Raw genomic sequence first — 23,614 nt, forward strand, 5'->3', positions numbered from 1 at the left:
TGCTTGAGCAAGAAATCCTAGTGGAAGAAGAATAGGTATTTACATGGGATTTCACTGATGTGTGAACAGACTTAAGGGAAGTTGGAGATTTTTTGGTTTGAGACCTGCTTTCTTTCTAAAGCTAGAGGCAGGGTTCAAGCTGGAAAATTAAATATGAACTATTCCTGGGCAGAAAAAGCACTGGATTTTGGAAAGCATGGAATTAACATCTGTCCTCTTTTGACACACCACCCAGCTGCTTTGCCAACACTTGTCTCTCTTTCTGTTGTAGCTCTTGAGCAGCTGCTCACAGAACTTGAAGATTTTCTGAGGATACTGGACAAAGAGAACTTGAGCAGCACTGCTGTGGTGAAGAAGAGATTCCTCTCTGACCTTCTGAAAGTCTACACCAAGTCCAGTGGTACAGATGAGGAAAACCAAGGATGGGGTGGTGGGCTGTCATGGGAATTTCTACGGGGTCTTGAAGCAACATTTTCCTGGCGGCTGGTGGGAAGAGGAGACATGAAAATTAGAAGGAGAAAATGAAACTGAGTTTATTTTTGCAGTGATCTCTAATTGTTTATGTAAAATTACTATAGTTATGTGTCCAGCTTTACAAGCAAAGGATTCCCAAGATTCCTGATCCTTTCTGTTTTCCTTATTAAACCTTAAGTTTATTTAATCCACTTTGTAAGATACACAGGATGTACTGTTTGGCCAAGTTCATGTTTAAGTAGAAATTTTAACTTATGGTATTTCCTGACCATAAAGCAGTTAATTTTTCAGCTTTTTATTATTGCTTGGGATTTTTCCTGCATGTTGCCTCAACCAACATGCTCTCTCCAAATGTGCTCAGCAGAGACACTTTTTTACATCTGCCTTTGTGGAAAAACTTAGCAGTGTGAAAGCAGCATGTGGGTAAAGAGTTCACTTTTCCCTTTGTTTTCAGGTGGTGATGAGGAGTATATTTATATGAACAAAGTGACAGTCCATAAACAGCAGGGTGACCAAGAGAAACAAGACAAAGGTAGGGAGCTGAAGATTAATGGTTTCATCGTGTCTCACGGGATGATGAAGGCACACAAGGTTAGAGCCTTGCTCTGGCAGCTCTGAGGACTGAAGCAGCTGCTGGTTGTGGAAGGGCCATTTTCATAACATTCCCTTGGAAACAGTAGTCCTTGCCAACACTGTAAGGTTATTCCTGGAAGTAGCACTTTGGAGGTCTTTATTTTGGGATAAAAATGTTGCCTTCTAAGGCTTGAAGCTCCAGTGCCTGAAATATTCAAGGAAGCCTTCATGCTTTCTTTGGCCACAAAACAAGTCACTTTTTGCATCTTTGGGACCTTGAAAGTGTATTTCTTGTTTGCTGTGTTGCTCTGCTCTGGCCCAGAGGATCTGTGTTGTCACAGCCTGCAGGGTGAGTTTGCAGAGCTCAGCCCTCACCATCTGCATGGGCAGAGCACCTTCATCTCCCAGGGATGTGAGAGTAAAAGCCGAGAAATCAAACCCAGATAAAATATTCATTTCCAATTTAGTTTTCCCAGGTTTTGTATTTGTAATACGGCAAAGAACATAATAGTCTAAAAATGCTCTTCCTCTTTGAAGTTCACCATGAGATTGCTGATAATTGCATGGAGTGAGAGTATTAGTGACACACATTTTTTAAATGCACACCTAGTTAGAGGCTGATCCTACCAGAGTTTCCAGTGCAAAGGGATGAGACAAGGACTCATCAGTGCAGCCTGCTGCTGATGTGCTGGTTCTGCAATAGTTGGGGTTGTTCCACTTCCACAGTTGTTTGTTTTGGTTTTATTTCTTTGTAGAGTTTTTTGTTTATTTGGTTTGATTGGTTCTTTAAACTACCTGCAGCCAAACTTGGGCTAACTTCAAATGACTCTGAAGACAGGATGTCCTCCCAGATCACACGTGCAGCCCCAGTGTGACCTCCAGACAGGGCCCTCTGGGTGATGCTGTAATGCTCTATAATAAGACCACACAGCCTCCCAGTAGCTCCCAGCAGCTGAGCAGCAACAGAAACATCTCTTTATATAAGCTGTCATTTGGGTGGATAAAGCAAAGTTTGCACTGATCCACCATGCTCAAACACACAGAAAATTTCAGACAATTTATTTTTAGAGGTGGTTCTTTTATTTCAGACTTTTCCCTATCAAGGCCATGACCCTGCCCACTCAGTCACTCCCTGTGGGACCTGGCACTCCTCTCTTTCTGTTTTCAACAACTTCCCTGTTCCAAGTAAAACTTCTGAGTTATTTGGAAATGCTGAAGTTGGTGAGATACATGTGGAACCTTAGCCATAGCTGCAGTTGGGTGTAGAGCCCTGATCCTGCCTCTGTAACTGGATGGGGAGGTGCCTGCAGGTTCAGATTTAGTGGATGAAGGGAGCCAAAGTGCCCACTGGTGTGATATCGATCTTCAGTGATTATGCAACTCCCTCTGTCCCTTTTATCTACTGCAGTTCCATGCCTGTAATGGGATTGGGCACCACACTTTTGTGGCTGAGCTGACAGGACCTCTGGTGCTCTGCAGAGCTTCTTCCCTACAATTGCTGTGCTCAAGCGTGTTCCAGCAGCACAGGGTGAAATGCTTTCCGTCAGCTCCAAAAGTCACCCCTCCAAACTTTAAAATATGTAGTTTCTGCACAAAAATGTATTTCCCTGCTCCTTGTATCTACTTGCAGTTTCAGTGGTAAGGATGTAAGAACAGACACTGCTTTTGAGATGCCTTCCTGTTGCCCAGTAATTGAATTCCCTGCACTGGTGATGAAGGCACCATCATTTGCTGGATCTCGTTTCCCTGAGAGATACAGCAGGTCTCTTCCTTACAAGTCCACAGGGCTCTTCAGTGAGCCAAATGCCATCTCCTTCTGGAAGTCAGCACAAAGGGGAAGGAGTCTGGAAGGTGGAACTGATGTGAAGGGCTCCTGCTGTGGCCACTGCAGTCCTCTTAGCCAGAATACCAGGTGACATTCGCTTCTACAAGGAACAGAGAGCACAGAAAAGTAACAGATGTGGACTTCAGCAGGACTGTGGGTGGTTTTTATTTTTCCTTCTTTCTTTTAAATCCTCTTCAAGCTGCAGGTTTTAGAGAGGCATCTTTATCAGAAAACACCTGCAAAATGTTAATGCTTGTCTAGAGAAAAATATTCCTTCCCTCCCACCCCAGTAAAGAAACAGTCTATGATTTGTGATGCTGGCATGTGTAGCTGGAGAAGGAAGGAGTATATCCATCATTGCACTATCTTAGAGGTCGTGGGATTTGGGCACTCGTTGAGGCCACCCAGGAGTTCTGTGGTAGGAGAAGGAGGACTGAACAGAAGTTTTCTGAGCCTTCAGTGTTCACATGCATTCACTCTGCATTCAGCTGCTTGGAAACTCTGACTTTGCAGAGGCAGCCACGGGTCACCTGGAGCAGTTTTGCTGCCATATGCCCATACACGTTTGTCCCGGGCTGCTTCAAGAGCAACCCTCCCCTGAGCAGTGATTACACTAGTGATCATGGCTGGCTTTGATAAGCCACTGTGCACTTAGCTAAGCATCCACCTTTGCAGTTTGCCCTGGGAGCAGGGTGGTGCTAGATCCATTTTTGGGAAAGGTAGCAGAGGAGCAGACCTGTCTGCTGGCAGCAGCAAGGATCAGAGCTAGCAAGGACTAAACTGCCATGGGTTTCCAGACCCTGTGTAGTGTCTGTCCATGCTGCTTCTTGAGACCCTTTGAAGTCTCAGCAGTGGGTCTGGCCTTCACAGTTTTCCCTCTAGAAGGAAAAACATGCCCTAAAACCAGAGGTCAGCTCTTTTGCTGGGTCTCCCAGTGCCACGTTCCTGGCTATGGCCTGAAATGACATGGTGGCCCTGCAGCCCTGCCTGTAATTGTCACTCTGCTCTCCACTGAAATAGCATCTTGTTGCTCCGGCACAGCCCAGGGTAGCAAGTGCTCTGCTGGGAGGTGCCACATGTCACCTGTAAAATTGTTTCTGCCTTTCTGCAGTGCTGGATCAGAAGGACTCCCTGACCAATGGAGACTCAGGACTGCATTTGTCACCTCCTCAGAAGAGCCTGCCGGACCTTCCCCCTCCGAAGGTAAGTTTTTCACACTCTTTGCTTTTCCTTGCCTCAGCCTGGGGCTCTGAACCCCTTGAGGCTTCACTTTTGTCATGTCCTGTGCAGGATGGCTGGGTGGAAAGACTTCTGCCTGTGTATGTTAGTGAGGCAAAGAGTCCTGGTGAGCTTTATTTTAAAAATTATAACAAAACGTTGAACTGCAGATTTCCAGCTGCATGTTTCATGTTTGTAAAGACTGTGGGTCAGTGTGTGGTTGGTGAAGCTGGATGGTGGCCTGGGGTGACTGGACACCCAAGACCCGCCGTGGTTCCCAAAGCTTGTGCACAGGTGGAGCAGGCAGCTGTGGGAGGTCCCCCTGAGTGTGAAAATTGGGCTGTGCTCCCTGCCAGGGAGACCCACACCCATTGCATGGCACTCCAGGCTCAAGGAAGGAGAAGTGAGGTTTTCAAAGAAACAGAGATGGTGATGACTCTCAGCTGTTACCTTGGAAATTTCTCCTGAGTTGTAATCAGCCGAGCCTGGGCTGCTGACATGATCTTAGAAAAGCCAGGTATCCCTCAGCTAAAGCTGCAGGGTGGTGGGGAGGTCCCTGGGCAGTACCAGGACCTCCCTTGCTGCCAGAGCCTTTTTCAGTTTGGCCATTACCAGAGGTTTGGTCACAGTTGGAACACCTGGTGTTGTCTGTGTACTGGGTGCTGGTGTTGTTCTGGTTGTGCAGCTCACAGGTCTGTGAGGAGTTGCTGGCTCTGTACATTTTTCTGTAGGGCAGCTCAAACTCAGTTAAACACCATCAGCTCTCAGAGGGATGGTGTCTCTGTGCCAGCAATCCAACCCAGCTGTCCTAGACACAGATCATCCTTGAGATCCTGAATGTTGTTGTTCAGTAGTTGATGCAATGTGGGAATTGCTGTTAGCTGGGATTTCAGGATGTGAAAGGAGAGGAGGGCCAGGAGGAGGCATGGAGGAGGATGGGGTGGTGCATCCATGAACCATGAAGGAGGATCTGTTCTTTTCTCATGAAGGAGGATGCAGGGTGAGGACCCAGAACTTTTGCCCAGGGATCTGTGTGGCTCAGCTGGAGTTAGCTGGAGGAGCTAGGTAAACAAGAGGTAGGATGGGATGCAGCTGGCAAACCCTTGGATGCAGTGTAATTGCCTGCTGGGAGCTGCTCCAGCCCCAGAGGGCTCTGCCCACGCAGATGGCTGGAGCTGGAGTGCCTGGGTGCAGTGGCCAGAACAGGAATCTCTGTATTAGCTCTGTATTTCATTAAATCTTTGTTTAGCTCTGTATTTTATGGTGGGAAGGAGGTGGAATGAAGGCACCAACCACTGGGGAAGCAGCAGTTGGGTGTCCCCAAGGCATTTCTCTTGAGCTTGGTGCAGCCTGGCTTTCTGACTGGGCAATCAGGAAGTTAAATGAGGGAATCAGAAAAAAAATGTCTTAGATTTTAGCTGAGAAGGGCACCTGTCTTCTCCCAGACCTGTGCTGGGAATTACCTTCTGCCACCTGCTTACCACTGGAGTTAACCTCCCTTGGGTGCAGCAGTCAGGTATCTCCTCACTGTGAGCATCTGAGTGTCAGTGGGCTTTGGCAGCAAAGATATCTGAGTGTCCTTCAAGGAGCAGGGCTGGGAAGAGCTATAATGAGTGGAAATTGCTGTTAGGGGGAACTGGATCTTCCTTGTCTGCATTTGCAGCTCCCAGTGCAGGCAGGAGCCACAGCCACCTGGGCAGTATAGGGTGGAGCACAACTCCTTGTACAACTCCTTGATCAGATTAGATCTGTTTTAGCTCTGCAGAGTTTTCTGTGGTTTGGTGACACTCAGGCATCCTGTGGTGTTGCTCTACACTTTGCTTTTGAGGCACAGAAGAAATGTGGTGATAAAGCTCTGCACAGCAGATTGTCCCTGGCACACACAGACACCAGCAGTCACTAGGCAACCCAACAGTGGTGGCCCACCTGAGTCCCATGATTCCTTTGGATTTGTCCCAAAACAACCTTTAAACCATGAGTTCTGCAGCCATGGCCCAGACATTGGTGACCTCTCCTCTGCTGCAGCCCTGGCAGCTCTGCCTCCTGCAGCCATCCACAGGGAAAGGCCTGTGGTATTGATGCAGATGCCCAAGGTAGTTATATTTGCATGCTCATTGTGCCATAATGCAACAGGCAAATGTTCTGCAAGGGCCAGGGTGGTTAAATAACACAATATATAGCCTTGGACTTCAGTTAGAGTGTAAACCACTCCACACCCCTAGGGAAAGAGGAGGCAAAACAAATACCTTCTGGGACAACCAAGGTGCACCCTGTTGGCTTTCATTGTCTGCAGGAAAAAAACAGAGCAGCTCCTTTCCCTGACAATTGTGGGATGGTGTCAAAAAACCCCACAGCATTTCTTAGTGTGGGCAATTTATTAATGGTCACAGCACAAAGTGAGCTGGCTACACGCAGGAGGCCACCACAGATGGCAATTACAGACACATTTCCTAGCCAGAGAAGGGATTAAGTAAAGCCCTGGAGTGACTGGGTTTTTGTTTCTTTAATGTAACACGTTGGGACAAGAAGTTCCTAAACCTTTTAAGTGTTTGGAGGACAAGTGTTTTCCAGAAGTGTTCTACGTGCCTCTGGAAGGAAAGTTCAGTCTGCTCACAGCATCTGGCAGACCTATGTAAGAAGCAGTTTTAACACTGGAGAAGTCTGGGATGTTGGCAGAGCCACGGGCAGCTCGCCCAAGTGGGAACAGACACATGACTTTGGTGTGGTCAGGGTTCCTCACTCCCACAGGCCAAACAGCTTCCCTTTGTGGGCAGCTGTTGGCCAGAAAATCTTTTCCTTCAAAGCTTCCTTTCTGCTTCTGGGCACGAGTAGCTGCTGGTGGAAGCACCCGGGGCAGGATGGGGAGTCCTGCTTTGCACCTGCATTTGATGATGACCTGCAGATGGGCTGGTCTTGCCTCAGGCTGCTCTGCACTGCTGATGCACAAGTGGCCCCTCTTCCCAGGGAACAGTCCTGGTCTGGCACAATGCATGATTTGTGATCTTCAACATTGCTGTCTCTGCACAGAGACCTGCTTTTGTGCCCCTCCTCCTAGGGAGAGTGGGGCATTAGCCCTGGGCATCCTGTCAGGGTTTGCACAGCCTCAGTCAGGTCAGCTGAAGCATTGCAAGACAAAAGATCCAGGTGTCAGATGGCTGTGGGTGGTTTGACCTTGCTGAGGAGCAGGGACCCCTCACTGGGGAGCAGGGAATGCTACTGTCAGGTCAGGGTGGGAGATGCTATGCCAGGTATTTGGGAAGAACATAAGCTCTGTGGTCATCCTACTGATCTGTTCATGCTGCTACTCTGCTGTCTCATGTCCAACATCTTTGTGAGTCACCTGAAAAGTAAAATGGCTGTTTTCTTAACTTCATTTTTTTTCCCTCATGTATTGATATTTCTAAAGGATTAAGGAATGTTTTTCCTGCTAGCCCTTGCTTGTGTTTAGGGAGGGGTTTGGCAGGCGCCACAGGGATTTTCCAGCACTTGGACTCTTTTCAAAGGCTTATTTTCCATTGGTGTTGTTTATCCATTTCCTTCATTTTTTGTTAAGAGGACAATTAAAGATTCCCAGTATAGTTCCTAAAGCAAAGATTTTTAGCTGTTAGTTTGTATCAGTCAGAGGCTTGGAGACCTGACCAGAGATGGCCCAGGTTATGTTCTCAGTGTAAAGTCAGGGTTGCACTAATTGTCCTCCCTTCTGGTTTCCTGATAAGATAATCCATAGCACAGAGGACCATCCCCAGTTAGGATGGGCATCTTAGGGGTTCAGTGCAGCGGGCAGAAATCTCAATTCAGGGCAAGGCTGATAGGTTGTAATTGCTGCTATGAGTTATCTTCCCAGGGCTTTCAGCAACATGAAAGAAAGTAACATTTATGATGCAATTATATAGTAAATTCAAATTATATTTGAGCTAATGGTACCACATTTAAAAGATTTCACCCACTGTGATGCAACCTTGAGTGCTAAAAAAAAAAAAGGGAAAAGGACATCCTGTTGTTTTGGAGGATCTGTTTTTACCTTATATCATGTTTCTTTTATGTTTTTATTTTGCAGATTCTCGAAACAAAACAACCTCCAGTCCCCAAGATTGACTCCCCAGAAGGCTATTACGAAGAGGCTGAGCCCTATGACATCTCTGTAAATGGTATATTCCAGCTAACCCTTGGGAGGGGGTTCATGTGGGAGATGGAGGGCTTAAGGTTTATGACAATCAGCAAACAAAAGCACAGATATTCATACACCTTGTGGGACAAATTTGTTTTCTGCTGCTCATCACACTTGATATTACAGACCTAATGCTAGCTGGAAAGCAAAGACTACTGAATTACTCCCATTTTTAACTTTCCCGTAGACATTAGTAATATACTGGGGTCAATATAGTATCAGTGTAAAATGTTAGAAACCATTGTGGGTTCTCTTTGCCTCGGTGGTTTTCTGGCAGATAGACTGCAGTCAAACACAAGTTTCTATTCAGGACTGAGTGGTGAAGCTGTGGTGACTTGTATTCGTGTCCTAGTACTCTAATGGTCCCCTTGGGGCTCAAAATCCATGGCTCTGCTGCTCTGCTAGGAGTGATAACCATTTTTATAATTGGCTCTTTATTCAGCTTTGTCTCTTGTGGCAGTTGAACCATCTGTGAAGTTGATTAGAAAACCACACTTGGTGTGAGGGGACAGCGTGTGGGTTCCCTTGCATCCCCAGCCATGTCCTGGAGCAGTGCCACCCATGCCTGTCCCCTGTGGGCTCCTCACCCTGCTGGGAGGAGGCTGCTGCATGCTGAGCTCCCACATTCTCACTTTTTATGATGTATTCCTGCATCCTTTTGTTGAACGCCCTTCACGGAGAGATTGCCTTCCTCTGATCTGATAGTAGAGCTGATCTTGTCATCACTTTATAATCCATTTAAGCCCATAAGAGATAGATTATATCACCCCACGGCAGAAGCAGATGTCTGCTTACCAGCCTTGGCTGCAGCAGAGTGTGTGGCATGGGCAGAGCTCAGTGGCAAGAGTCCAGGCAAGCAAAAAAGTGAGAGTTAAGGGTGAAAGATTTGGATCTAAACCCTTGGTTGTTGAATCTGAGTTTCATCTGGGGGAAGCTGGGACCTCTCCAGCCCCAGTGTGAACTAGTGGACTTTGAAGCTCCATGTCAGTGGACAGGAAGATGGTGCCCAGCTCATATGGGAAAAGGTTCAGGCTCATTGTGGCCAGGGTGAAAGGTGCTGTACAGTGCAGAGGAGAGGCTCCTCCAGCTGTGCCCTGTGTTTTGCTGAAAGGCTCTGGGCCATTTGGCTGAGGTGGGGGCTGTGATGCCCTGTGAAGCCCTGCTGCAGCTGGGGCAGCCCAGAGTGCTGCAGCCTCCATGCCTGCAGTGTAAGATACGAGATTTCTTTCCCCCCTGCAGCACTTTGGGAAAGTAGATAAATTGTTAAGAGCCATGGCATTAGAAGGTGTATCCTGGATTAGCTGGCATACAGCCATGGGTCCATGTGCTGGGATACCCATCTTGTGTTATCCAAGCAGCTCCATGAACTCACCCTCAGTTCAGAGGCTTGGCTGTCAGAAATGTTAACTGCACACCCAGCTCCCACCTCTGCTTTTCCTTGGTAACCTGCTGCTCTGAGATGCAAATACACCCATCACCCTCCAAAATCTAGGTCGATCAGATGCCCAGGGAAATCAGAGATCACAGCTGTGCAAGAAGAGAAAAGCACAAATGATGGGAGCACTGTCCAAATGAGGCAGCTCTGGATGGCTCTGTGGCTGCCATGATCAGGTGTTGCACCAGCAAGCTCTGTGTTTTGCTGAGCACTGTCAGAGCTGTAAGTGGAGATAGGAGCCTGTGAAGCCAGCAGAGATGGGACAGAGGATTCCAGTGATTCCTCACCACTGATGTGTGTCGTGGCTTTGCATCCTGTGAGCACTCTGCCACTGGTCCCTTCTGCAGACCATACCACATCCGTTGTACACAAACCTCCTGGTGTGCTACAAAGCATGTTTTGTGTGAGGAGGAAAGAGGCATCATGAGAATCTCTCTGCTCTTTGGCAACCTCATGTTCGAGGTGGTTCCTTTCAGGGTGAGCCAGAAGGAGCAGGGAGAGATGTGGAGCAGCAGGTATGTGGCAGGAGAGTCTGTGGGGGCTCAGGAGAAGGTGAAGTGTGGTGTGCTGTGCAGAGGGGAGCAGGGCAGTGATGCTGGTGCCCTGGTTTGCCTCAAGAGATCAGGCTGCAGCATGTGGGCAAGCCTGCAGGTCCCTGTCCTGCCCTTTGCCTCAACAAGCACAAGCTCCCCACCCCTCCCCTCTCTGTGGGGCCCCACTCTGTTCCCTATCAGATGTCAGTAGTGCTTTGTGCCTGTCCTGCACAGTGATGCTCACTGCTAGCAAATGATCTGGGACCTTGGTGTGACTGCTGCTGCTAAAGGGCAGTCTGGACATACATGGCTTTGCCCTGGCCAAAGATGCTAAAGCCTGGCCCCAGTAACCCCCCAAGCCCTCTATGCCTTTCCCCACAAGCTGGATAGGGAGGGGGTGGCAGTCCAGGAAGCTGCTGGTGATCTTTCATAGAATGATAGAATGATAGAATGACCTGCGTTGGAAGGGACTTTAAAAGTCATCTTGTTCCAATCCCTGTGCCATGTACAGGAGCACCTTTCACTAGATCAGGTTGCTCAGAGCTCCAGCCAGCCTTGCCTTGAATGCTTCCAGGGCTGGGGCATCCACAGCCTATCTGAGCAACCTGTGCCAGTTCCTCATCATGTTTGCAGTAAAGAATTTTTTCCTGAAATCTAAGCTCAAACTCTCTCAGTTTGAATCCATTTCCCCTTGTCCTGTCGCTGTAAGCTCCTGTGAAAAGTCTCTCTGCAATCCTGTTTCTGACATTGTTACAGCATGAGCCTTGGAAGACACCCATGTGTCCCCAAACAAATGGGCGTAGTGAAATCAGACAAAAATAGCAATAACACTAAAATAAGTGGGTGCACTGCCAAGAAAGGACATCAAAGCAAGCCTCCACATGGGCTGGGGAGATAGAGGTTTGCACCAGCAGAGGTGGGACTGCAAGGCACTGTAGCAATGCGTGGGTGAATTAATTAAAATGAAGCAAGTGGTTGAATCTGCTGGGTCTCAGGGTCCATCTTTCATCAGCAGCATTCCCACCTCTGCTGGGGATGCTCTGCCTTTCATTTTCCAGCTCCAACAGAGGCTGCTGCTTCCCTTCCCTCTTGGGCTGAAATGTGTTAAACCCTTATCAGCAGCCTTTGCATAATTGGAGGGTGGGATAAGGATCGAGTGAAAATGTGGGAGGGGGAGAGGGCCCAGTGGCTGCCAACTGAGCAATAATTATTCCAGCTAAAACAGCTCCTCGGCCCTGGCTGCTTTTAATTACTATGACGATGATTCTGTTTTAAAGGGAATTGCCTTGTTTGAGGGGATGTAAATGCTGTCCCTCTTTGAAGTCTCAGCCTACTTGAAGTGTGCAGGCATGGGACAACTTCACTGGCCGAGGGGATTGACGCCCTTGTTTCTGCATTTGCTTATCTGTGGCTTTCTCTCTTTGTCTCCCTTTCTCTTTTTGACTGTGCAGGTCTTTTTGGTAGGCTTGCTGCGGCTGGACCCAGGCCAGGGTTGCAGGTTACTGAGGGCGTTATTTATGCCACAATAACTATGGGTATGGCATGCTTTCCAAACCTGAAGTGCCTTTTTTAAACAACCAACAAAAAACAACCCCTAATACCCCCCAAACCCTTGGTTTTAGCAAAGATTATCAGGTACCTCCCCCTGGGTTTGCCTGTTACATGCATGGAGGTAACCACCTCTCCCTGTCTGTTCTGCACAAAGCATTATTTATTTTGTGGCTTTCCCTGTGCTCAGGATGACAATGAAGAGAACTTCCCTACCTTTGATTCCCCTGGTTCTGTCACTGGTGTGGAGCTGATGGATGGTAATGCTGGCTGTATTAACAAATAACTGTTTGGTGAATGATTGAAGGTTCTCCAGAGGCAAAGGCAGAGTGGAAGTATAAGATGGTTTGATCTTCCTGCATCATGGAATTGATTTAGCTCCCTCGGGAGCTCGTGGGAAGACCCACAGGAAAGCAAAGGTGGATTTAGATAGACATCCAAGATTGTGGCTGCCACCAGTGCCTGAGCTATATGATTTGGGACTGAGTAAGCCTTTGTAGTGACCACAGGGTTGTCACAGCCCACCAGGCAGGACTTGTCCCAGTCTGGCAGCTGCACAGCCTGGTCAATGCCTTTCCTTCATGAGGCTGTAGCAGTGTCTCCAAGCCAACAGTTGCTGCAGCTCTTCAAGTAGGGAAGAGCTCATCTTGTGAGGAACCACACTTGTGATTGTGCTTGATGCACAGAAGAGCATCCAGGGCTTCTCAGGATTAAGGTGGCAGCCTGAGACCTACTGCTTAGGTGGGGGCACCAGAGACTTCCAAAAGAGGGCAGAGGGGTGCTGAGTGATTCCCCCATGTGGATAAGGAGGGAGTTGGGGAAGATGAGATTCTTTTAGACATCCTTGCTGCTGCATATTTAAAGGTCCTGTAGCAGTGCAGTGTTTCAGCTTCTTGGATTTTATAGGGTTGGGAAACACCTATGCTTTTACTCTATCTGAATTTCTGCAAAGGGTGCCTGTGGACAAGGTCTGCACAGTGAGAATGCACTGAGGGGGGTAAAGTTCTCCCATAAAAGATGGACAGTTTGCTAGCTTGAGGGCACGGAGATGGTGAGGCAGTAGTGTGCTCCATTCAGTGACTTTGAAAGGGAGTATTTGCTTTTTAAAAAGCTTGTTTAATTGGTGCAGTTTTGATCACTTGAGGGAGGTTGTAGAGTGAAATTTCACTGGGGGTAAGAGTGTAGCTTTGTTACTGCATCTCAGTTCCTTTTATTTAAAGAACAAATAAACCAAACTGAAGCATTCTTCTCTGAAGCTCCTAATGCCTTTTTCTTTCTCTTTTCTGACTGCTTTTCTTCTTTTGATTTGCACTAATCTGGTAATGTTATTTTTATGGAGATAGCAAGATTTGGTGAGAATCCAATTTAGATTAAATTCCAGTGAGAGAAACTTAACAATATTCCTCCGTACTGTTTGGTAGAAGAATGCCAAACCCTTGCAACCACAAATGTTGCCCCAATCTTACCATCCTGCTCTGTAAGCTTATGTTGTGACTTAGAGCTCTAAATGTCAGCAGAGCATTGCAAATCCCTCTGCAGTCAGGGAGAATATTTTCAGTGTTTTTGATGAGCCTGGTACCAGTGATCAGCTGAAAACTCCAGTAATCTGCAATGCCTTAGAACTGAGTATTGAAAATTCTAGCTCATCCTAGTAACATAGCAATTAATTTAAGAGTGGACATTACAAAACGTTGTTACTGCTCCTCACATTTGCTACTTATGGCTAATTTTTGGTGCTGCAACAGTGTATTATTTCAAAGGCCCTTGCTGTCCCTTGGATGCTGAGTAGAGAGGGAGGGACTTGACAGACAAGAGGCAAAGTGAATGACACCTCAGATACAATAGATCATTGCTTGCTGCATGGCCTTGCAAGTACTATTTTTACTTCTGGCATTTAGAGGACAAGGGCTGATTGTAGCTTGCTGTTGCCTTAAAACTTGTGTGTGTTTGGCTTGAAGTGGAAAGCGGTAAAAGCATCTTTGGGGGGAAAGCAGCAAACATCAGGAAATGTCTAAGGGAATGTTCTCAAATTTGTGGTCGACTGAGAAGTGTCTTTTGAGTGTTTGCTAACAGAGGCTATTAGACACAAAATACTGCAGTGAGATTTGTATTGGGCTAGAAAGAAAAAAGCGTCTCTGAGGGTAATTTTCCTATTACTTATCCTCCTGTAGGAGTGCCTCAAAAGACACGTCCCTGCATTGGAAGCTTGTGCATGTGTGAGCATGGCTGAGGGAAGCATTTGACTCAGAGTTATTCTGAAAATGGATTTAATGATAGAGCTTTGCATTTTTTATAGAAGATGGTGAAGCTGTTAGTAGTTCTTACGAGTCCTACGATGAGGAAGAGAGCAGCAAAGGCAAGTCAGCAACCCATCAGTGGCCATCCCCAGAGGCCACCATTGAGCTGATGAAGGACGCCCGCATCTGTGCCTTCCTGTGGAGAAAGAAGTGGCTGGGACAGTGGGCAAAACAGCTGTGTGTTATCAAGGACACCAGGTTGCTGGTGAGCAGATCCTCTCTGTCTAAAATAATCTGGTTTTATGAGCTGAGGAAGGAAGTGGCACTTCAGACAACGTTAATGAACTGGCAAAAAAACAAAGTACACCTTGAACTAATGCTTCAAAAACCATGCCCTGGAGATTTGGGGAACCTACTCCATTTTCAGAAGGCACGTGGGCATGGGATTGCTGAAGGGGGCACAAGGACACACGGGATTTGTGACCAAAATCCCAATCTCCCAAAATGTCTAGGGATACTTTTTGAGGAAGCTTTTTGAGATGGTTGAGCAGAAGGGATACTTATCCCAGAGTTAACCACATGCTTGATCCTGTGTCAGTAACAGGTAATTCAGACTATGTGTGCATGCAGTCAGATGTGTGTGTACCTGTATATACAGGGATCTCCTGTGTGTAGTCTGTGCAGACTTTTTAAAACTATAGGACCTTCTTGTGTTCAGAGCACTTAATCCATGTGGCTGCATGAGTCAGTTATGCAGCTGAGCTCATGTCAGTGAGCAGGAAGGTTCCTCCTTTGCCTCTCACCTGTTCCTGTCTTCCTTCCCCAGTGCTACAAGAGCTCCAAAGACCACAACCCCCAGCTTGATGTGAATTTGCTGGGCTGCACTGTCATTCACAAGGAAAAGCAAGTGAAGAAGAAAGAGCACAAGCTGAAGATCATCCCCACAAACGCTGATGTCATCGTGCTGGGGCTGCAGAGCAAAGACCAGGCAGAGCAGTGGCTCAGGGTCAGTGACACCTTCAGGACTTGTCCCAGTGGTGCTGCCATGCTTTGCTGGGAGACCAGATCTTATCTCAGCCCTGTCCTTGTGTGCTCTGGCTCCCTTCCTCACTGCAAGCCTTTATACAAATATACCACTTCATTTTCATGTCCTGGGAGAGATTATTCCTGCAGCTCCCTGCTGCCTTCAGTGTGCTGGAGGCCACGTGGGGACCTCCCTTCCCCTCCCAGTGGGGAAATGTGTGGGGTGGGTCCCCAGCATGAACTGGCTGAGAGCAGAGGTAAATGTAGCCCTTTCCCCTGAGGCAGCAGCAGCAGCAGGAGCCTCTTGGAGCCCAGGACAACCACGGGGCGTGAGACGCCAGGGCTGCCTTTGCTGGCAGCCTCTCCCAGTGTCTTGGAGCCAGCAATTTCTGCTGGATGCCTGATGCAACACCAGGACAGTCCCCAGGGTCACAGGGACAGTAATCCATGGGTCTCCCACGCTGATGTGGTTTTGCCTGTCCTAGTTGAGGTAGATTAATTGATCCTGTTACTGCAGCTCTCTCACAGGCTTTGGCTTCCCCTTCTGCACAGGTAATCCAAGAGACCAGTAGTCTGCTCTTTGAAGGAGGCAGTGAAGGCAACCAGTACATCCCAGACTCACAGCGTCTCAGTTACCCAAAGGTACATCTTGTCTCTGCAGACAGAACTAGCACTCAGGCTTTCCAGCCCTATTCCTTCAATAGATAGTAGTGTAGGTGCCTTAATTTTAGGTAAGCAAATACTAATATGAGTGTAACCAGACCCCTGTGCTGATGAAAACGAGCATTCTTGTAACCACATTTATTTTCATTTGTGTCTTAATTTTGTTGCCTTATCTTCCCTCCCAGACTAGCTCAGCATTTGGCTACCCAGTATCCAGGGCAGCAGCTGCTATCTCATCTAATGGGATGGTTATGTTCACAAAGAGTTTGGGGAGGGACATAGACCCTTGGATGCTCAGGCTTGGGCCATCTCTAGCCCAGATTTAGGTGACACTCCCTGGGAGCAGCTTGTTCCAAAACAGTGGGAGGACAAAGAGACTTTCCTAAGTCTGGTGGACACCCAAAATGGACCTGTTGGGGCACCTGGCTGGTTCATCTGCCCATGCCCCCTACAGGGACTGTCAAATGCCCCCCACCCCCAGCCAGGCTGCAGAGCTGGAGGCCATAGGGTGGACCAGTGGTGCCAGTGTGTCTCCTCAGAGGTGAGCCCTGCTGAGGTGGGGCATGTTCAGGAACAATGGGAAGGGCACAGTGTGAATCAGCTGTTTGGGGATGTCTGGGTGAAAGCATCTGCTGTAGAGAGAATGGAACCTCATAAGATGGGAGAAGGAGAAAAATGTCCTTGCAGCATGTTCTGGGTGGAAGAATGGGTCACCTGCATCTGTGGAGCTTGTGCCTGGTGCTTGTTGACAGGTGGAGGTGTCTGAGAGATACTCTGCAGCCTCCGAAAGTGGGAGCAGCACCGACGGCCACGTGGACACAGCTGAGACAAAAGATGGTAACACTTTGCCCTGGGAATGATGGAGAACATGGGCCCTTGACCCTGCATGAGGCCAGGGTTTCTGTAGTTCCTGCCACTGCCTCCTCAGACATAATGAAAGCTGTGTGTGTGTTCCTTGCCTGGGAATTTGATATTCTTACCAGGATTGCCTATTTGGTCCCATGAGCTTATTCATACACTGACTGATGTAGGAGAATGTTGAAGAGGCTCTTTGGACAGAAACTTTCCCCCCCTCCCACCTTGTGTCACTTGTTTTAGAGAGGAAAAGACTTGAATACAGTAAATGTTTCTGGGTAGTCATTCTTAACTAAATTGTTTGTGGTGTAGGAAAATGAAGGGAGGGTTGGTACCTGCCCAGCAAGAGCTGTGCAACCATCTGCCACTGGTCCTGCAGTGACTGGCCTTTGGTCAGAGCCAGCCCATGTGCAAAGCAATACAGATCAGCATCTTCCACAAATCCCAAACTGATCTTACTGGTGCCATCTTTCTCCTGAACTCCCTGGGCTTTGCACCTTTCCAGCCTGTCCCTGAGTCGCAGGTTTGCCCTCTGCAAGGGATGTGTGTGAGGTGGGGGCAGGACCCCCAGCTGGGACAGCAGGCTGGGAGCTGGGAAAGCCACAAAGGTGTCTTTTTCATTTCTGGTAGTTAAGAAGAAGGGCACAGCTGGCCTGAAACTGAGCAACCTGATGAACCTCGGGAGGAAGAAGTCCAGCTCCATGGATAGCCCAGAGAGATCCCTGGAGACTTCAAGTAAGTGGTAGCATGAGCCCCTCTGCAGGATTTGTCTCAGGGATGGATCTCAGTGTGCAGGGCAGGATGAGCACCAGGAATCATCCTCCTCAAATGTGCCTGAGCCAAGTGGTCCTGCCAGTAAATCCATGCAAACTGTGATGCCTCTGGCTCTCATTGTGACCCAGGAAGAAGAGTGGGTAATACTAGACATGCACACACAGGGCATTTGTGCTGCCTAAGGTGTGGGAGCCTGCAGGGAGAGTTCTGAGGGTCAGCTTGTATTTACTACCTGGGACCAATTTTGTCCAATCATCTGCAGCCAACTTGCTACTCCAAACCTATCCTGAATTTCAAGGGTCTCATTTTCAAGATTTTTACCCTTTTCATTTTGTTTTGTATGGATAGGACAGCTTGTGTTTGTGCTTTTGCTCTTTATTGGTGCCTGTGACTTTGTACTGTGTGGTGATCTCATAACTTACCCATTAGAAATCCCCAGGCACACAAATTAATATGGATTAAATGGAAAATGTGTCTAAGTAAGCTGTGCTTACTTGCAGGTTACCTGAATGTGCTGGTGAACAGCCAGTGGAAGTCACGGTGGTGTCAGATAAAAGATGGGCACCTCCATTTCTACCAGGACAAGAACCGAAGCAAACTGGCTCAGCAGCCCCTGAGTTTGGCAGGTTGTGAAATCATCCCGGAGCCCAGCCCCGATCACCTTTACTCCTTCCGCATCCTGCACAACGGGGAAGAACGGGTTGTTTTGGAGGTAGGGTGTATAGCTCTGAGAAAGCGCCGCTTAAAATCATCAGCTTGGGTACTTTTAAGAGGTCTAATTGCCAATGAGCTCCTCCAGAGGAGCCTCAGTCCAACAGAGCAGAACCTGAAGAGCAGGACTTGGGTTCATTTGCCTGTGGTCACCTGGAATGTGTCCCACCTCGCTGGTAACCCAGGTTGTGTCTGATGCTGGCACCTCCAGAGGGAACATTCAGCCTTCACCTTAGACACCTACCTTGGGTGGGACATGGGGTCCTCTGGAGATTCCCATCTCTCTCCCCTGACTGCAGGATAACCTTGGATAATTAAGTTCTGTGGAGTGCATTGCAGATGGTTAATGTTAGAAGAGAAGAATGTCACTTTAGGGATTTAAGGCTGTGATTAGGAGGAACTAAGAACTTCATCTTGTGACAACAGAGCCCCAAAACTATGGGTCTCACATCCCAAGTAAGCCTATCACAGATCTGCCCCTGAAAGTGCAAGTGAATTCATCTCCATCTGTTACTTTCGTTTGCCTACATCCAGGACTGTTTATCTCTAATCTTACTGCTCTCTGACGACAACATGATTATAGTAGGAGGTGGACAATGTGAGCAATTTCCTGTGTTTTTCCAGTGGGTGGAATATTTATAGCTAAACAACTGACTTCGAGGGCATGTCATGAAATTGGAAGACGTTTTTGTTTAGTTTCTGATTCAGGGTATGTCTGTATCTAAGAATTTTTGCCCAATTACAGATGTTAAGAAGAGGTGCTGAGAAAATTTACATTTTGTGAATGGAAGAATCTGTATTTTGTTGGGATGTCAGAAGCAATGCCAGACTCAGTGTCAGACTCAATGTACGGACTGGCTGGCTGGCAGGTTTCCCAGGGACTGAAGTCTCTGCTAAACAAAACAGCCTGAAAGCTTAAAATATACTTTCCACTTTGGAAAGTGTATATATATATATTCACTTGCCCTGAATTTTACTTTGTGGTTACTGCTCTGACTCCTCAAATCAATGCAAAAAGTGGCTGCATCAGCCATCTTCTTGCTTCAGGTGGAGTCCACTGCACTGGGAGGTGCATGTGGCTATTTGCAAGAGCTGACTTCATGGCACAGAATTTAACTCTTCATGTTGCAAAATGTCAGACTGTTCACTGCCGCTGGGAATTGGGTACTGACCATGTTAAAGCAAGGGACTCTGATACTTTAAACTCTTCCCTTCTCCTCTCCCCTGTGCAAAGAGCCATGGAAGGGGTTTGTGCTCTGGCAACGGGACCTCGCAGGCTCGGGTCTCCTTGTCTCCGTTTTGGCAATCCCATTGCTGCACTCTGCTGGTGCAGAATAAAACCCGCATGCTTTGCTCACCCAAAGCTGCTCCCTGCCAGCATCTCCAGCCCCAGAGACTCCTTTTGCTCTTGTAGACAGCTGAGTTGATCACCAGTGAAAGGAAAATGTAAACTGACTAGAAATTTTAGGAATGAGCAGAGCAAAGAGCTGCATTTATGTAGCTGCCAAATTTTTTAATCAGTCCACACACAGAACTGTACTTCTAATGCAGCCTCAGGTTCATCTTTGCACTCACAGGGCTGATGCTGGCTTAGATTGGGTAGGGATGCTAGCAATCCTCTGGGCTTCCCAGGGCAGAGAAAGCACTGCTGCAACATGTCCTGTCTGTCTGATCACCCTGCAGGCAAAGTCCTCAGAGGAAATGGGCCACTGGCTGGGCCTGCTTTTGTCGGAGTCAGGCTCAAAAACAGACCCGGAGGAATTTACCTACGATTACGTGGATGCTGACAGGGTTTCCTGCATTGTGAACGCTGCAAAGAATTCCTTCTTGTATGTCACTGGTAATGGGTTGGGGCTGGTGGAGAGAAGGCAAGCCAGAGCAGGGGGCTTTCCCCTTGTGGGAGGTTGGCTGCTGTGGAAGTAGGTGGTAAATTCACAGCTGCAGCTCCATCACTTTCTTTTGGGACAGGAGAGCACTTCCTGTCCCACCAGGATGCATCTGGCCTGAGTTGCAGCTTGCCATGGGGCATGTGCCTGAGTGTCTGTTGCAAAAGCAGGTTGGGCTCTCAGCCACCCAGTCCATCGTGCCCCTGGGGCAGGGTCACTGTGCGGCTGTGGCTGAGGGCTGGGTGAGAAAGGAAAGAGCCAAGGGGAGATACAGCCCCACTCTGGTGGGTGCTGCTTAAGGGGCAGCAGCAGTGACCACTGTTTTGTGTGGCTCTGCCTTCTCCTCTCCTGCACCTGGCTGCCTGGCCTTGCCCAGACCTCAGGACTGGTGTTCTCAGGTGTCTAAAAATGCAGCACTGCAGAGCCAGGCAGCAGATCCAGTCCCCCTGATGGGATGTCCTGCTGCCTGTTCACAGCCTAATGCAGAGGAAATACTCTGAGCCCAACGCCTACATTGACAACCTGCCCAAGGGCAGGGTGCAGCAGGACGAGCTGTATGACGACGTGGATCTGCCAGACCTGCCTGTGGTAAGACAGATGCCCTGCTGCAGGGAGCTCTGGGGGGACTGTGGCAAACATCTGGCCATGGGGAGGCTCCAGCACTGAAAGGGGGGCTTTCCCAGCTGTGCTGAAGGGGATTCCCAGCTTCTGGGGAAATTCTGGCCTTTGCAATGGAGAAGAATCAAGTGGTGGAGAGGAGTTGCTAAGGAATGGGAGAGGGGTTTCCAGAAAGGGCTATAGGGCTCCTCAGGCAGCTGGGATAGAATTCCACAGTTTTCATAAGCAAATAGCATGGATTATTTGGTGATAAGGGGCTCTTTTGAGCTTAGTCTGTCACGATTCCTTTTTATGCGTGTAAGAGCAAGTGATGTGTGAAAGGACAGTGGGTCATGCTGGGAATGGGACTGTTGCCTCAGGAAAGGCAAAGCATGTGGCATGGGTTGCTGGAAGTACAACAGTGTGATATCCTTGAATGGGCTGCTGCTACCATCAGAGGGACCTACTGAAGGATAACAGGAGGAGCCTTCCCTTCAGTATTTCAAAAAGCCCTCTGGGAAATGACTCTGAGACTGGCATTTTAGTTCCTCTAAATTTTTGGAAAATACTCCAGATTGCCTGAGACAGTGCTGCTCTGCAGCAAGTACTTCTAGTTGCAGCAGATTGGTCTCTTTTGCAGGAAGAAGCACCCAAGAGTGAGAGCAAGTTGGAGGGAGACCAAGACAGAGTGTATCTGGATCTCACCCCAGTGAAGTCCTTACTACACTGTGCTGGCAAGATGTCCTGTCAGTCTTCACCCCTCAGCTCACCATCTCTAGAAAGGGCTGCCAAGGCTGCCCCAGAGAGCACAGCTGAGAGAGCCCCCGTGGCTAAGGAAGCTGAGCCCTGTACTAAGGCAACAGAGACCTTAGAGCAGGTACTGTCCAAACCGTGATGCCAAGCCAGGCTTAATCACTGAGCCAGTTCCCTACACCTCATCATCCCACTTCAATTCTCCTTTCCAGAAACACCCAGAGAAGCCAGAACCTGAGGAGGCTCTGCCACGGGTGCCTGCTGTCAAAATCCAGAGCCAGCAGCAGAACACTGCCTTCCCCCAGGTGGCCTCCGAGGTGCCAGTGGGCAAAGTTCCAGCAGGCAGTCCCCAGCCTGCAAACCGGCCCAAGATGCCCCTGCCAGGTGAGTGTGCTGCTCAGGAGGCCTGAGGGTGCTTAAAAAGAGGTGGTGCCCTGTGATTTCGACTTGCCTCTGCTCTACAGCAGTCTGTGTGCTTACTCTAGTGGTTGGTGACTTTTCAGATCTTCCCTTCTTTTCTTTTCAAGTACCTGAAAAGGTTTTCTCTCTCCTGGTTTTTACTCCTGACTGAGCTTGTTGTTGGTGGACTGTGTTTCCAGCAGCAGCAGTGGAAACCAAGCTGGGCAAGAACAGGACAGAGGCAGAGGTGAAAAGGTTCACAGAGGAGAAGGAACGGCTGGAGAAGGAGAAAGATGAAATCCGAGCTCAGCTCACCCAGCTGCGCAAGGAGAGGCGGGAGCTGAAGGAAATGCTTGGTGGCAGCACAGGTAGAGCAGGGCAAGGTGGGATGTGTGGAAATGAGCCAAGGTGGGGCCGTGGAGAAAGAGGGGGCAATGAACCTGGCCTTCTGGGACCAGAAGTGATGGGGGAAACCTGCTACTTTGAGCCAAACCACATAACCCAGATTGCACTAGAGCAAGAGCCACAGTCCATCTTGGGGCAAAACACAAGGAAAACGTACAGGACATGCCCTGATCCCTGCGCCCCTCAGGAGCTCCACAGGTTCCCAGCAGGCACCAAGATTCCTCTTCCCTCACAGACAAGAGCCTGGAGCAGAGGCTGAAGGAGATAGATGAAGAATGCAAAAGGAAGGAAAGCCAGAGGGTGGACCTGGAGCTGAGCTTGGTGGAGGTGAAAGAGAACCTGAAGAAGGCAGAGTCTGGACCGGTGACTCTGGGCACAGCAGTGGACACCACACACCTGGAGAACACAGCCCCTCGGGTATGTGGGGCACCCCTGGGATGCACAGGAGCTTTCTGGCAGCTAGGCAGTCACACAGTCTCAGCCTGCTTAAAAATGTAATAATTAACAATAGCATCATTAGTGTAATATGTAATATTGTGCAAATGTATAGCTTATATGTATGTATTAATTATTATATGTAATTTACATAATGTAATAATAATCTAATGAGGTAGCAGCAGTAAGGGGGAAGTGAAAGATGGATGGGGCTCAGGAGAGTGGTTGTATTTTCCTGTGGGACCTTAAGCAGCACCCTCCAGTGCCATGCAGGTCTGGACTCAGGTCCTTCTGCACTTGGCTCAGCCAAGGGATGGTTTATGCAGGAGGAGATTCAAGCATCTAAATTCCTTCTTGGGAACTTGTTTCCCATGAAATGGAGATATCCAGCACCTGCATCCTGCTCTGTATTTCTAGTTGTAGAGTCCTCAAAACCCAAACACACCACAAACTCCTGTGGTGTCTTTTTGAAATTGGCATGTCACTGAAAAAACGCACCTCCTTGTGAGTGTGGTGACACTGTGACTAGGAGATGGTGGGAAAAGGCAGCAATCTCTCTCAGTAGTCTGTAGTCATAAATGATTTTTTATTTTAGGTTCAGGCAAAAAGTGCCAGTCCAGCAAACAGCGCAGAGAACTCCCCGGTCAATTCAGCAACAGCTTTAAAAAACCGGCCTTTATCTGTTATGGTCACGGGGAAGGGAACAGTCCTACAGAAAGCTAAGGTAAGGTACAGCAGAAAAAATCATCTGGGGCAGCCACTGCTTTACCCTTCTGGCAGTGGAGCAAACTGGCTGTGGTGAGATGGGGTTGTGGGAGGCTCTCATGTCTGGGAAACACCCTTGACCAACATAGTCTGGTTTTCCTCCAGTCTTTACACCTGTGTTTGCCTTGCCTACAATTTAAATGAATAAATATATGCATTGTGTATAATTTACAGATATCCTTGACCCACCCTGCAGCCAAAACCACTTGGGAGCCAGGCACCCCTGCACATTATGGCTACTGTGGCTTGCCTGATTTGCATTTCAACTAATTTGCCTTTATTCCTTGGCAGGAATGGGAGAAAAAGGGAGCTAGTTAGAAGCACATTGTTCAGAGAT

The 23,614-nt window shown here is 48.4% G+C and overlaps 1 protein-coding gene across 1 annotated transcript; it reads left to right on the plus strand.

Annotated features, from left to right (window-relative positions):
- Window positions 1-276: 276 nt before the first annotated feature.
- Window positions 277-23,595, plus strand: AFAP1L2 (actin filament associated protein 1 like 2). The gene is made up of 18 exons (XM_062496084.1): window positions 277-400; window positions 929-1,006; window positions 3,984-4,075; window positions 8,148-8,238; window positions 14,071-14,276; window positions 14,838-15,017; window positions 15,587-15,676; window positions 16,450-16,534; window positions 17,183-17,287; window positions 17,827-18,038; window positions 19,721-19,866; window positions 20,400-20,511; window positions 21,161-21,397; window positions 21,486-21,657; window positions 21,873-22,040; window positions 22,313-22,494; window positions 23,114-23,236; window positions 23,569-23,595. Exons 2-18 carry the CDS (start codon window positions 952-954, stop codon window positions 23,593-23,595), a joined length of 2,283 nt encoding a protein of 760 aa, XP_062352068.1. The 5' UTR covers window positions 277-400; window positions 929-951.
- The last annotated feature ends 19 nt before the right edge of the window (window positions 23,596-23,614 follow it).

Source organism: Cinclus cinclus, chromosome 7, assembly GCF_963662255.1.
Source record: "Cinclus cinclus chromosome 7, bCinCin1.1, whole genome shotgun sequence".
NCBI lineage: Eukaryota > Metazoa > Chordata > Aves > Passeriformes > Cinclidae > Cinclus > Cinclus cinclus.